Here is a 13,086-nt window from a genome sequence, read left to right on the forward strand (position 1 = left end):
TTAAGTCAAATGTCTCAGTGTCTACCTCTGTCTTATTTCCTTGCAAAACAAGTTAATTCCCTTTCATTTTGATAAAACAATTTAAAGAGATATTCAAAAGTCTTAAAAATTGTTTTTGAGAGCTGGAGGGATGGCTCAGCAGTTAGGAGCACTGGCTGTTCTTACAGAGGACTGGGGTTCTATTCCCAGCACCCACATGGCAAGCTAACAACTGTCTATAACTCCAGTTCCAGGGGATCCAACACCCTCTCTGACCTCCTCGGGCATTGCATGACATGGGTGAACTACATGCAGGCAATACACGCATATACCTAAAATAAAAATAATAAATAAAATTTAAAAAAATGTTTTTGAATACCTTTTGGTCTTTATATCTGAGCGTGTGTGTGTGTGTGTGTGTGTGTGTGTGTGTGTGTGTGTGTGATCATTCTGTTTAAGTCCCTTCTGTAACTGAAGTCACCATTACAAAGTTTGAGTGGTAGATCAGAAGACACGGTATTTAGAGATGAGTAGTAATCTCTCTGAGGGACACCTGCAGCAGAGGAGTTTTGCAAAAGAGGAAGAGGAGAGAAGCCCCTGGGCTCTACTTGCTCAGAAGTAGCGGAGGGCTTTCAGGTGTCCTGTGTCCTCAGATCACTACAGCCTGTTCCTTTCTGTGTCTCTGTCTCTGTCTCTCTGTCTCTACTTTGTCCTACACAGAGAAATAAGGTGGGGCCCTGAGTCAATGAACATGTAATTGAAGGCCTCACCTAAAACTACAGCCCCAGTGCTGCCTGAAGCAGAGCTAAGGGTGAGCAACACATCTGTAAATGGAAACTAACACTACGAATTTAGATGCTAAAATAATAAAGAGGAGTAAGAAAGACAATTATGTTTTAAAATAATATTAAAATGCATGTTCACATAACTGTACTTAATCTTGGGGATATATAAATATTATTTATATATTTATAATTATATATATACATTATGTGTGTATGTGTATGTGTGAGTGTTCATTTGTGCACATGAGTACAGTGCCTGTGGAGGTCAGAAGAGTGTGTTGGATTCCCTGGAGCTGGAGTTACAGGTGGTTGTGAGTTGCCTGGCATGGGTGCTGGGAATCAAACTCAGGTCTCTGGAAAAGCACATGCTCTTAACCACAGAGTCATCATATATATATATATAAAGTGTTGTACCTTTAATATTTCAAAGATAGCAAAAACCTATGATTGTAACTACAAGGGCTTCTGCTACAATGCTCACAAAGTTTACATAAAACACTGGCTGCTGAGATCTCATAATCTGATGTGAGAAACACTGAACTGAAGTACCTGAATCTTAGCTTAAACATCTCTCCCTCAGATGCTGATGTCAGTGTTACCTCATCTGAAGCCGCCACACACTTACTATGTCCTTTCACATTTTTCAGAAGTTATAATTATCCTGGTGACTTAGCTTTATTCTGCCTCATTATCCATCTCTTTTCCCTACCCGGTCCCCCAAAGAACGTAAACTCTCGAGAGCAAAAGCACTGTCACCTTGTTCACCTGTAGAAAACATCTGGCATAAGTCAAACTTCTTAGGAGCATTTGCTCTCTGAGTAAGACAAGGACATGAAGCCTTCCTCGGCCAGATGCTGTGCTAAGCACTTTAAGTATCTCATTTACCACACACCCAAACCTTGCAAGGCTATTTTATGTATATATATATATATATATATATATATATATATATATATATATGTTTGGTCACTTTTGTGTGTGTATGTGTATATATATATTATATAATTTTTGTTGGCACGGGTAGGAAAATGAAAAACAGAGCAGTTAACTTTTCCAGGGTCACCTATCTAGTACTTGCATGGGGCCAAGGTTTGAACCCAGACATTTCCACTGCTAGACACCCTGGTTTTTAGTCATGATATTATATTACAGCATCTGAGTGCTGGAGTTGCTGAAATCCTAGGCTATATTGCTTTATTATGAAAGTTAGAGGTTAGCAGCTTTCTTCTTGTTGATCTTTTCTAATTCTCTGGTCCAACGCAGAACTTAGATAAATAGGAGAGGTCATGGTGGATCTGAGGCCAATAGCAACATGAAAAAAAATTCTTCTTGGGAACCTCAAATCATAAAACATTGAAACAGTGCTGTGATGCTTTTTGTTACAGCAAACAAAAATAATGGAAAAACATCCAATATTCTCAAATCATAAGATCAATAAGACCCTTTCTTTTGCATATGGATTACTGAATACTGAGAATAAGAATGCAGGCCTGTGCCTCTGTGAAGCCTAGAATTTGCACTGTAAAGGGAAAGTAGATATGGGGCAGACTACAGTCTGGGTTGTGGAGGTCAGCTAACAACAGGGAGCCTTCAGTCTGTGACAAGGCAGGGAAAGAACTGGCTTTCCAGAATGCTTTAAGGATGAGAAAATATAAAGGAAGGCTTCTGGGGCTGGCCAGAGAAGCCGAAGGCCCACCTGGAGTTTGTCTCAATGGAGCTGCTGGTGGCCAGAGTTCCTCTCCTTCTCTATTCAGTGGGCAGTATGTCCAGTGGGAGAAAGCCAGTGGAGGAATGTGATTTCCTATTTGGGCCTAGACAAGATAGGCACCTAAGCACTTGGCAGTCAGCCTCATGAAACAGAGAATAGGAAGAAAATCTGGGGGAAATTGAACCCTAAGGTGCTTTAGATATTTACATGGAAGTCTCGGGGGGGGGGTAAAAAAACTATCTTTAGTACTACTTTTGGTAAAAATAAATCTTCTATCTACTGTTTTCCTGGTTTAGTACTTGAAAACAGGATGATTTTGATTGGATTATGTAAAAGATCTAATTTGAATTATCATTAAAAACTCTGAAATAGAGGGAAAAAAAAAAAAACAAACAACAAAGCAAAACTATTCCTAGGCTTAAAACATACTCCCAAACTTCTAAGTTGTATGCTGACACACAGCACTGTCCCACTTGACAGCACTATATTTACAGCCAGAAATGATGGTGCTCTGGGTGGTTATTTTTCATGTAGGAAGTCACACTAACACCCCTGAGCCACCTGCATATATCTTAAAGCTAACTTTTCCCTACCAGAATAATGATTCTGTTTAAGACTTTTAAAAAGAGAGATCCTGAATGTCAAGGTGTTATAAAAAGATAAAGCATGCATTGCACATGTCCATAGGCTTCTGCCCAGTGGGGCGTTCAGGGCAGGCTTTGTTGAGCTGGTTTCATTACTGGAGAGCCTGATAAATGCTCCACCACTAGTAGCCTGGAGCTTTCTTTTAGGCTCATGCTGTGAACCCACTCAAGCACAGACTATCATTATATGGCTTTATTACTATTACTTTTTCTAATTTTTCAATTATAATTTTTTTAGGAATTATAGAGTTCATGGTTTTAGCAGTGACTCTTCACTGCATGCATAAAACCAGGTGGACCTGAGTATGGCATTGCAACTACAGAGGGTTAAACAGTCAGTTATCCCAAGGCTCTCAACTCAGGACTTCCTCAGCTATCAAGCAGGGAACATAATTTCAGGATCACCCTTCCTAGTTCCAACATACCAATAAAATAGGATGCAGAGTAGCCAAGCTCCAACATTCACCTATGATTTATATATTAGCGAGCTCAGGATTTCTGATAGACTGAATAAGTATTTTAGTCATTTAACAGTTTTGGCATTGACTTCCTGATGACCCTTCATTATCTTTGGGAGGTGAAACCTAACTAGTTACAAATTCATCTTAAAATTTGTAATCAACACGTGGGCTTCTAATGAAGTTAACAGTCAATCAGGGGGACATTCTCTACTTTTTTCAAATGCACCTAATGACCTTCCATTACCATCATTTGTTTTTCAACAGAAAAGTTTACATACATAGAGCATAAAGATTTGTAAAGAACCAATGACATTAACAAATAATGCCTTCCTGTTAAACTCACAGAGCCAAAAGGATATTGCAATGGCTGTTTGTGCTATCAAGAATTCTTCACAGAAAGCATCATTCTAGGGCTTACCACAGTCCTTTTCCATAGAGGACTCCCTCAGCGAGCACTTAATGTTCAAGACCTACCCATAGTGAAGTGAAGAGCTTGTGTCTTCCATTTACTCCAATGAACCTGATAGAATTACTGAGACTGTGTTAGGAAGGAGGCATAAATTAGGAGTAAATGAACAAATATATGTGCTAGGCTTTTAGTTTATGATTGATATCAAAACAGCAACTTGAGTAATTAGATTTGAAAGTAATTCATATGAAAGCAATAACAAGTAGAGTTGGGAATCTGCCACCTGATTATTTTTCTTTCCCTAGCCCGGACTATAAATCAAAACATTTTGAAAAACTGAATTAAAAATTCCTGGAGAATCTGGATTCAAAACAAATTAGGTTATTTTTATTGCTGTCACTATCTGGGTTTTAAGAAACTCTTGTGTATATAGTCCATAAAAGTTATCTGAACCTCAGCACTATTAATGGATCTGTTAGGAAATGGGTTTCTGGAAGATAATGAGTGCTTCATGAGCAATTTAAGAACTTACTGGTGTGATATACAGTGTCTATGACTGTACCTCCTCACTGTAGCCCCCATTTGGTACACATCTCAATTGCTCTGATAGATGTGGAGTCTCTGCTCCCCAAACCTGAAAATCACCAGTTTGCCCAGAGCTTTCTCTATAAGAATACGAGAGTATGATTCCCTCGGAGCCCAGATGAGAAGTACCCTTCTTAGAATCCACTGGGGCATCTGGCACAGTGCTCTAATGTTAGCGAAGTTTAACTGATTCTGTGAACCAGGGTTTGGTAACCAGAAGAGAAACTCTGGCAAGCACCAGTGTAGTGGTTTTCTATGAAGGATCTACTGCCTCTATCCTGGAAAAATAAGGGGGCATTTGAGCATTTATCAAAGTGACTGAGTATATGCGGGGTAGGGAATGGGGATGGGGACAAGATGCTGGATGGTTTATAATCACAGGAATGTCCAGCACAACAAAGAAATGCCCTGTGTCCTGAATTTTCATGTCTACCTGGACATTCATGATTCTTAAAAGAAAATTATAATTATATGCACCCAGACAGTTTTACTATGGATTTTAGGACTGAGTTGCACTTATAGGCTTCGACCACCATAAGCTAAGGGAAGATGATTGTGATGCTTACTACTTGACTAAGGGTCTTTCATGAGTGGCCCCATACCAACATACCTGGTGTTGGTACCTAGTGCCCATCAGACTGAACTGTGTTAGCTGTATGCCTAGTAATCCACAGACACATACATTACTTACTGACACTTCCTTCACATATCAGATATAAGAAACACTGTCTGCAGTATCTAGCTGAGCACTGTCTTATTTATTCTAATTGCAAAATAATTCATTCTAAGTGAGTATGAACATCTGGCCACTTTATAAGGTTTCCTATTTTAGTTATTCCTGAAGTGCTTATATTTTCCTTGAAATTCTGTTTCTAGGGAGGTTCTACTATATGTAAATTTTACTTTAGGATTTGTTGAATGGGTCCCTGAAAATTTATGTGCTGGTATCTTAATTCCCAATGCAACAGTGTGAGGTAGGACCTTTAAGAGGTGATTCGGTCAAGAGGGCTCCATCTTTTTGAGTAGATTACAGCTGTTATGGGAGTGGATTAGTTATATATAAAGGTGGGGACTTTCCCCCTCAACTCTCATTTCTCTCTCTCAGTGTTTGACTTCTCAGCCTCGAGAATTATAAACTAAATAAACTTCTATGGTTTATAACTTACCATCTGTGGTATTCTGTTATACCAGTAGTAGAAGACAAACCAAAACAATTTTTTTATATTACAGAAAGGAAACAGGATACTAAAGAAATGATGTACCCAAAGACAAGCAGTATATTAATAAGTAGCCTTCTGGGGCTGGTGTACCATAGTGAGTAAGAACACTTATTGTGCAAGCATGAGGACTTGAGTTCAAATCCCCAGCACGTATCTAAAAAGCCCAGCCCAGTTGTGAGCACCTGTAAGCCCAGTGCCATGGGCCTGATGATACAGGAGAATTTCTGGGAATTGCTGGCTGCCAGCCTAATTCCAGATTTAGTGAAAAACCCTATTTCAAAGGAATAAAGTACAGTGACAAAGCAGGACACCTGATGTCCTCCTCTGGCCCCCATGCTGGTGCATATACCTATATACACATATGTGCATACCCCTCCAACACACTCACATACACAAAGTAGATGTCTGTAGATTAATGCATAACAGTAGAGTGAATGATGAACAGCCCACATTCCAATACCCTGGCTGTTCTATAAAAGGATATTCAATAATCCAGCCTACATTTATAAAGGACAGTATTTAGTAACATTTTCTTTTGTCACCAATTATCCTTCTCTTATCCCAGGTAAATTCCATCAAAGGTATCCATAAGGAGTATCCTTTTAAACTAGAGTCGCCATTTTTTCCCCTGAAGCTGTTAATATGGACAAGAATTACAGGGCTCCTTGGGAGGGGGGAGATAACTTCTCTGAATCAGAGCAGGGCTTGACTATGCATCTCTCTGAGGCCTTTTGCACTCCCTGGCCCCCCTGGCTTCAGGACCCCCACACATTAGCACTTCAGCCTTTCTCTCCCCCACTATTACCAGTAGCAGCCACTGCCCCATGAAGTTCCCTGTGTCCTTTTTCCCATAACTTCCTAGGCAAATTTACTTAGGAATGGCTGACCTGCAATCCCACGAAGAGCCTTTGGTGCTTCCTCGAATATTGAGATCTTTTTCTCACGTGGGGTGAAGGCTATTTTTTCTCCAGCAGAGTCTGTGGATGAGCCATCCTTCTCACAGTCATTCACATGGCCGTTCTGCATCTGTAGTGCCTGTGACTGTAGGGCCCCTGCCTCAGGCCTCTCTAACTTGTCTTTAGCGTCTTTGTTGGCTTGATGCTGCTTGGATTTGCTTCTTTTCCTTTTATTGTTCTATGATAAGCAAATGAGAAAATGGTATTATTGTTTGGCAGGGATTCTTGAACACAAGGTAAAATAAAACAATCATTTTAACACCTGGATCTTTTAATAGAATGAGTGAAAACACATCTCTATTACCCACCCAGATTAATTTAAATATTTCCTTTCTACAGTAAGTTATTTAAACTTTTACCTTGCAAGTATAGTCAACAAAAAATTTCCTTCATTTAAAAGGAAAAATAAATTAGCAAGGAGTAGCTTAAAAGCAGAGACATAATCTGAGCAGCTTAAGACGCTAAGTATGAATATGGTACAGAAGAATCTTGTGAAAACAGCACTGAAAGACCTTCAGTTTGGTGCTGTTAGGAAACAGTGCTTGCTTCTTGACAAGGTTACAGGCTGGGAGGCCAACTGGGACGCTCAGATTCCATCATCAGGAAGGAGGGAGCTAACGTGCAGGAGTGGCAGAAATGTAGGCGACTCAGTGCAAAACGAGGAGCAGAAGTAGGTCTAAATTGGGTCTCTGAAATAGGCATTGACCAACCAAGAGATTCCAGAAATTGCGGCCACTGTCCCGGAAGTTAGAGGCAGCCACAGGCTCCAGAATCCCTTCACGGCTATTTAAGCTGGAGCAGCAACTGCTACAAGTCACACCAGGCTTGTCCACTCCATCTGGATCCATGGGCCTCTGAGCTGCTGGCTGAACGTTACAAGGTTTCACTCTACGCATTTGAAAGAGCTCTACATTGCATTATACATTTAAAGTGTTTTAGAGCCCAACAGAACAATATGGAAAAGTTTTACTGTATCTTTAATGCTTTAGTGGCAAATACATAACTACCCAGGAAATGAAATAACATGCTGCTCCTAATTATGAGACGAACTTCAAATGACTTTGATTTTTTAAAATTTATTTACTTATATTTTTATCTTAAAGAATTGTTTCATTTTTATTTATGTGTATATATATTTGTGTCTCTGTGTCTGTTACCTGTGTGCAGGTGCCCGTGCAGGCCAGAAGAGCTATTGGAGCTCCTGGAGCTGGAGTTACAGGAGGTTGTGAGCTGTTTGATGTGGGTGCTGGGAGCTGAACCCAGTTCTTCTAGAGGAGCAGTAAGTACTGCTGACCACTGAGCTCTCTCTCTAGTCCTACATTACTTTATTTCTGTGTGTGTGCCTGCCACAGTGCATGTATGGAGATCAGAGGATAACTTTAAAAAAATATTTTATTTATTATTTTTATTTTATATGTATGAGTGTACTGCCTGCATGTATGTAAATGCACCTGTGTTGTGCAATGCAGTGGAGGTCAGAAGAGGGCTTCAGATTCCCCTCAAACTAGAGTTAAGGAAGGTTTGTAGTTGCCATGTGGGTGCTGGGAATCGAACCCAGGTCCTCTGCAAGAGCAGTCAGTGCTCTTAACCACTGAGCCATCTCTCCAGCCCCAGAGGATAATTTTTAGAAGTAGGTTTTTTCCTTCTACAAGGGGCGGGGGAATGTCCCAGGAATGGAACTCAGGTCCTCAGGCTTGGAGATGAGCACATTTACCTGCAGAGTCATCTCACAGGCCCCTGACTTTGGTTTTGTATTCATCTGGTGTCTGATGCCTACTAATAGTACTGCAGATACCTGTCCCATTGGGAAGACTTTCTGGAACACTGCTGAACACCAGCCTGCTTTGTTCTCCTACATGCTTAGAGAAGAAATCAGAAGAAACTGTTTCTTTTCTTTGGTCTCCCTACTTGCTTTCTTTTCCTTTGAAGTCACATGCTCAGGTTTACTTCTAGGTGAGAGATACAGATGCTCAGCATAGGCACAAAGGGCCAGTGGCACCTATGCCCTGCTGCCACCCCCACTGGCTTCTGGTGTTCAGGGCTTGTCCAGGGCTGGGCTTGGGCTCCATCTCTCTTCTGGATCCCTAAGAGGGAGCTTAGTAAGGAGTTGGGTCTGCAGCTGCTGTCTGCTCCTTTTTTTTCCTAACCAGAGAAATTTAAAACCCAAACCACACATCTGAAAATTTTCCATGTAAAGATAAATACTGCCTTTCAATCACTTGCAAATCATCTCCACCTCACACAGAAGCCTGGGAAGCTATGATTAAAGAGTAGCAGAGATTGTCAAAAATGGTGGCATACAAAGTTTGTGTATCGGGGAGGGGGTGTGTGACATCACCTAATTCTTCCTATTTTACATGAAACCAGGAGGAGAAAAAGGAGGAAAGGATGATTCCAGTAATTTCAGTAATCTTGGGATTGTATGAAAATAATGCTGCATTTTTGTTTGTTCAAAATCTGTTTCACAGGCCTGTGATCTTCCCCTGAGGGAAAGGGTGGGCTGGCATATTATATCCCAGGAGAAGCAAAACACAGGGCCCTGTGGTGCCACTGTGGAAATGAGTGACTTTGAAAAGAGCAGCAGACTTTTGCTAGTGTGTGTATAAGCATACCACACGTGTGTTCAGGAGCCACAGCCTCTGATGACCAGACAGGGAAGCAAAATACTGTCATTTGAACGGGACAGAGCAAAATCTTCCCACTGCTCTCATGGAGCAGTTTGACAGGTTCCAGAAGGCCCCTTGCTCACAATGGCATTAAAAGGCATTTTCTTTTCTTCTTTTATTAAAGATCTACTTCATACTTCAGGGAAAAAAATTCTTAGAGCAGCCTTGGATAGATTCTTTCAGTTGGAAACGTGAAAATATATTTAGAGCTTTTCAACTATCTTTAAAATAGTTCTTAATTTTTTCCTTTGTACTATGGATATGTTCAGGCAAGTTGATGTTTAGAATGCCTTGAATTTTCCAGCTGGGCTCTCCTTAATTCTTACAAAGAAACAAAACTCTGAGGCTTCTTAAGCATACCTGGCGGTTAAAAACACTGAGCAGAAAATAAGGGCATCAGGAGCGAAAGTGGCTGGCAATTTAAGAAAGGCATGAATTGGGAAGCTTTCTGGGTGTGCACATTAAGTATCTGAATGAAGCACAAAATTGGCAGCTTTGTTAAAATGATAACTAGGAAGGTTTGATTGAAGATGTTACTAATTCACAAACAACATAAATCTTACCTTCTTTTTTCCTGTCATATTCCATTCTTTTAGAACTTGAATTGCACTGCCTAGACAAAGACAAAGCATCTTCAACAAATATCCACATAATAAAATAGCGCACAAAATTCATTTCTGTCTTTCCATCTCGGTAGCAATTAGGGGAGGAGAGGGAACTTTTTCACCTATTTTGATACAGCCTGCCTTAATAAAAATGCCAGTTTTACTTCTTATTTTCAAGATTTTCATTTAATTCACTGCACAATCTTGGTTTTATCAAAATATTAAGCTCCAGTACATGAAGCTTACGTTTTCTTATCATGATATTGTCTTAGGGAAAATGAAATACATCTTTGAGAATTTTCTGTTAGCTTTCATATATGAATAAAATACTATAATCTTCTGAACCAAACAAGGGGTTCTCAATATTGTTAACCATGACCATCACAGGTTTCTGTGACCATTCTTTTCTCTTTTTAATTCTTACTCATTATGTTCAAGACTTGCTGTGAAATGAGGAAGAGAATCTATGTTGTGAGTCTTTCACCATTCATCATGGAGAGGGAGAGAATGCCTTCTTTACAAGGCTCCCATTTGAACAAGCAAAGTTCATGAAATGATTGTGTCCCAGGCTCTGCTGATCACCATTACATACACAGCCTTGACCCGATGAAGTTAAAGAAATGTTTCATCACTGAAGAGCTACAATCAGGTTTCCACACAGTCTAACAAAATCCATTTATTCTTACTTTCTGGGGGTGATTTCAGCAAGTTACTGGTGATGAGCATCTCAGTGGTTTTATATAAACATTTTATTAAACTACCAGTTCTCTACAAAGTATTGGCTAAAGAGAGATTAACTTCAAACTGGCCTTTATGACAAATTTCAAATTAGTAAACCCCTAGTACTGAGTCTGCTGTCACTGATTGAGAAGCAGTAGGCCATATTGCTAGTATGTAGACAGGCTAATTATTACTATCTATTCAAAGTTTCCAATTCAGTGCCCCTCCTCATCTTGTTTGAGTTGCATGCACTTGACGAGATAAGACAACATTCAAAAGTAAGCTATAATCTACACTCTTTTTTAACTGGGCTGATCTTCCTCTAATTTGCTCAGTGAGTTAATATTTCTCAATGTTTTCCTGTTTTTTGGTAAATTACTCCATTGGCTAATTATCATTAGGGTCATTCTTATTATAACTAAGCTACTTTCTAAATAAAATTAAATTAAAAATGTCAAATATTGTTCTTTTTAATCAGAAGGTGAGTTTGTTACTGCTTTTGTAACTGCAATATTCCATTAGTCTGCTAATTTTCATATTTTGAAATAAATTCTGCTTGTAATTTGGACATTGAGATTATATAGAGTAATTCTGAAGAAATACTCTTATTTACAGAGGATTTTGAAAGTGTTATTTTTAATTATGCCAAATGTTTTTGTGTTTTTTTTTTTAAAGCCATTTGGAATTAGCAATTTCATTATGGCCCATAAATGACTCTAAACAAGTATTTTTGACTCTTACTGGGTTTTAAACAAATCTTTCCTATTGGTTTCCAACCAAAGTGCTACGAAGGGAGTTTTGCTAATGAGATCTCAACATAGACAAGGTGAAAATTCAAGAAGGACAAGAAGCTACTCAAATTCCAGAAAATCTGATGACAGTTACTGTGCGTCTGTGTATCTCATCAGGTGACACTAATAAAAACTTTCCTGATGAGAGCAGGGCTGGGGAAGAAGGGGAGAGCAGCCCTTTTCCTTTCCTTGTGCTTTTTCCATGCAAGTGATGTGGGCAAGTGAAGTCTCAAAGGAGAATTTCTTAGAGTCAGAGTATTTTAAAAAAGAGAGATGGTTTAAGGCAAATTGCACCTACTATTTGATTTTAATGACTAAAGATTCTCCAGCTACATCTTTATATATATGGTTTATGAAGCAGGGAAAACCAGTGAGGAAACAGTGTAGCGCTACACGTGGTAGATCTGCATGCAGGCCTATCCTGAATGATTAGCATTTGTTAATCGAATTAGGACCCTATAAGCCTAGACTGTTGATACTGGAATATGAGCACTGTGCTTGGTTCCTGGATCTTGCCCTGAAATGCAATTATACTGGTAGAAGCTCAAGAAGGTTACTTCACTCCTAGGAAAACAAGGAAATCACTCCATCCCTGGCAAAGTTCAAACAAGCTACAACTGAGAAGTGTGCAGACAGGTTTTCCTCCGACCATATTTGTCAGACTGTTTAGCCTGCCCATTATCTACAAAATAGAACCTAATGCCAGGAAAGAAGTCATTTAATAACTAAGACAAGTGTGAGATCTTTATTCAAAACAGAAACTTGTCTAGTTTGATTAGGAGAGGAACATTTTCCCACAATTTACAGAAAATAGAAGCTTAAAAGTTGCAAATTTATAGAAGAAACATATTCTAGGGACTTGAGGTTCTACAGTGTCATCAGTGATGCAATCTCTAAAAAAAAAACAAGATTTTTTTTTTGTAAGAAGGCAAAAATAATTAGAAGTGGTGCCCTGGTTAATTTTGATTGTCTACTTGACACAACCTAGAGTCACATGGGAAGAGGGAACTTCAACTGAAGAATTTACTCCCTCATATTGGCCTGTGGGCCTATCTGTGAGAAACTGACTAATGGTTGATGTGGGAGGGCCCAGTCCACTGTAGGTGGCACCATCCCTAGGCAGGTGGGCCTGGGCTGTATAAGAAAGTTAGCTGAGTATGAGCCACTGGGCAAGCCAGTAAGCAGCATTCCTCCATGCTTGAGTACTTGCTTGAGTTCCTGCCCTGACTTCCCTTACTGATGGACTGTGACCTGAAGTATAACCCAAATAATCCTTTCCTCCCCAAGTTGCTTTTGGTCAGAGTTTTATCACAGCAACAGAAAACCAAACTAGAATAAGTGAATAAGATGAGACAGTATCTGGGTAATGTAGTTATCATGAGCAAAGAGTGTTCATGAGGAATTCAGTCCACTTAGACAATCTAAGTATGGAATTTCAGAATTATAGCCTTGATAACAGACTTTAGCTAGTTGAAGAGGTGAGAAGACTTTCCAGGTCAGCACTGAGGTTTACTGACCTCCCTTCACAAGGACACCATAAATAAAGGACATGTTTAA

At 39.6% G+C, this 13,086-nt stretch overlaps 1 protein-coding gene across 12 annotated transcripts in view; it reads right to left on the reverse strand.

Moving 5' to 3' along the window:
- The window catches only part of Spats2l (spermatogenesis associated serine rich 2 like), a 174,493-nt gene that overhangs the window by 49,804 nt on the left and 111,603 nt on the right, over positions 1-13,086 (reverse strand). For all 12 annotated transcript variants that reach the window (XM_008833355.3, XM_029563609.1, XM_008833343.3 and 9 more), the window contains 2 exons: positions 9,977-10,026; positions 6,679-6,925 (listed from right to left, as the gene is read on the reverse strand). In XM_008833355.3, the coding sequence (XP_008831577.1) occupies positions 6,679-6,925; positions 9,977-10,026 (297 nt within the window). The remainder of the gene's footprint in view (positions 1-6,678; positions 6,926-9,976; positions 10,027-13,086) is intronic.

Source organism: Nannospalax galili, unplaced genomic scaffold (assembly GCF_000622305.1).
Source record: "Nannospalax galili isolate Female #2095 unplaced genomic scaffold, S.galili_v1.0 scaffold610, whole genome shotgun sequence".
NCBI lineage: Eukaryota > Metazoa > Chordata > Mammalia > Rodentia > Spalacidae > Nannospalax > Nannospalax galili.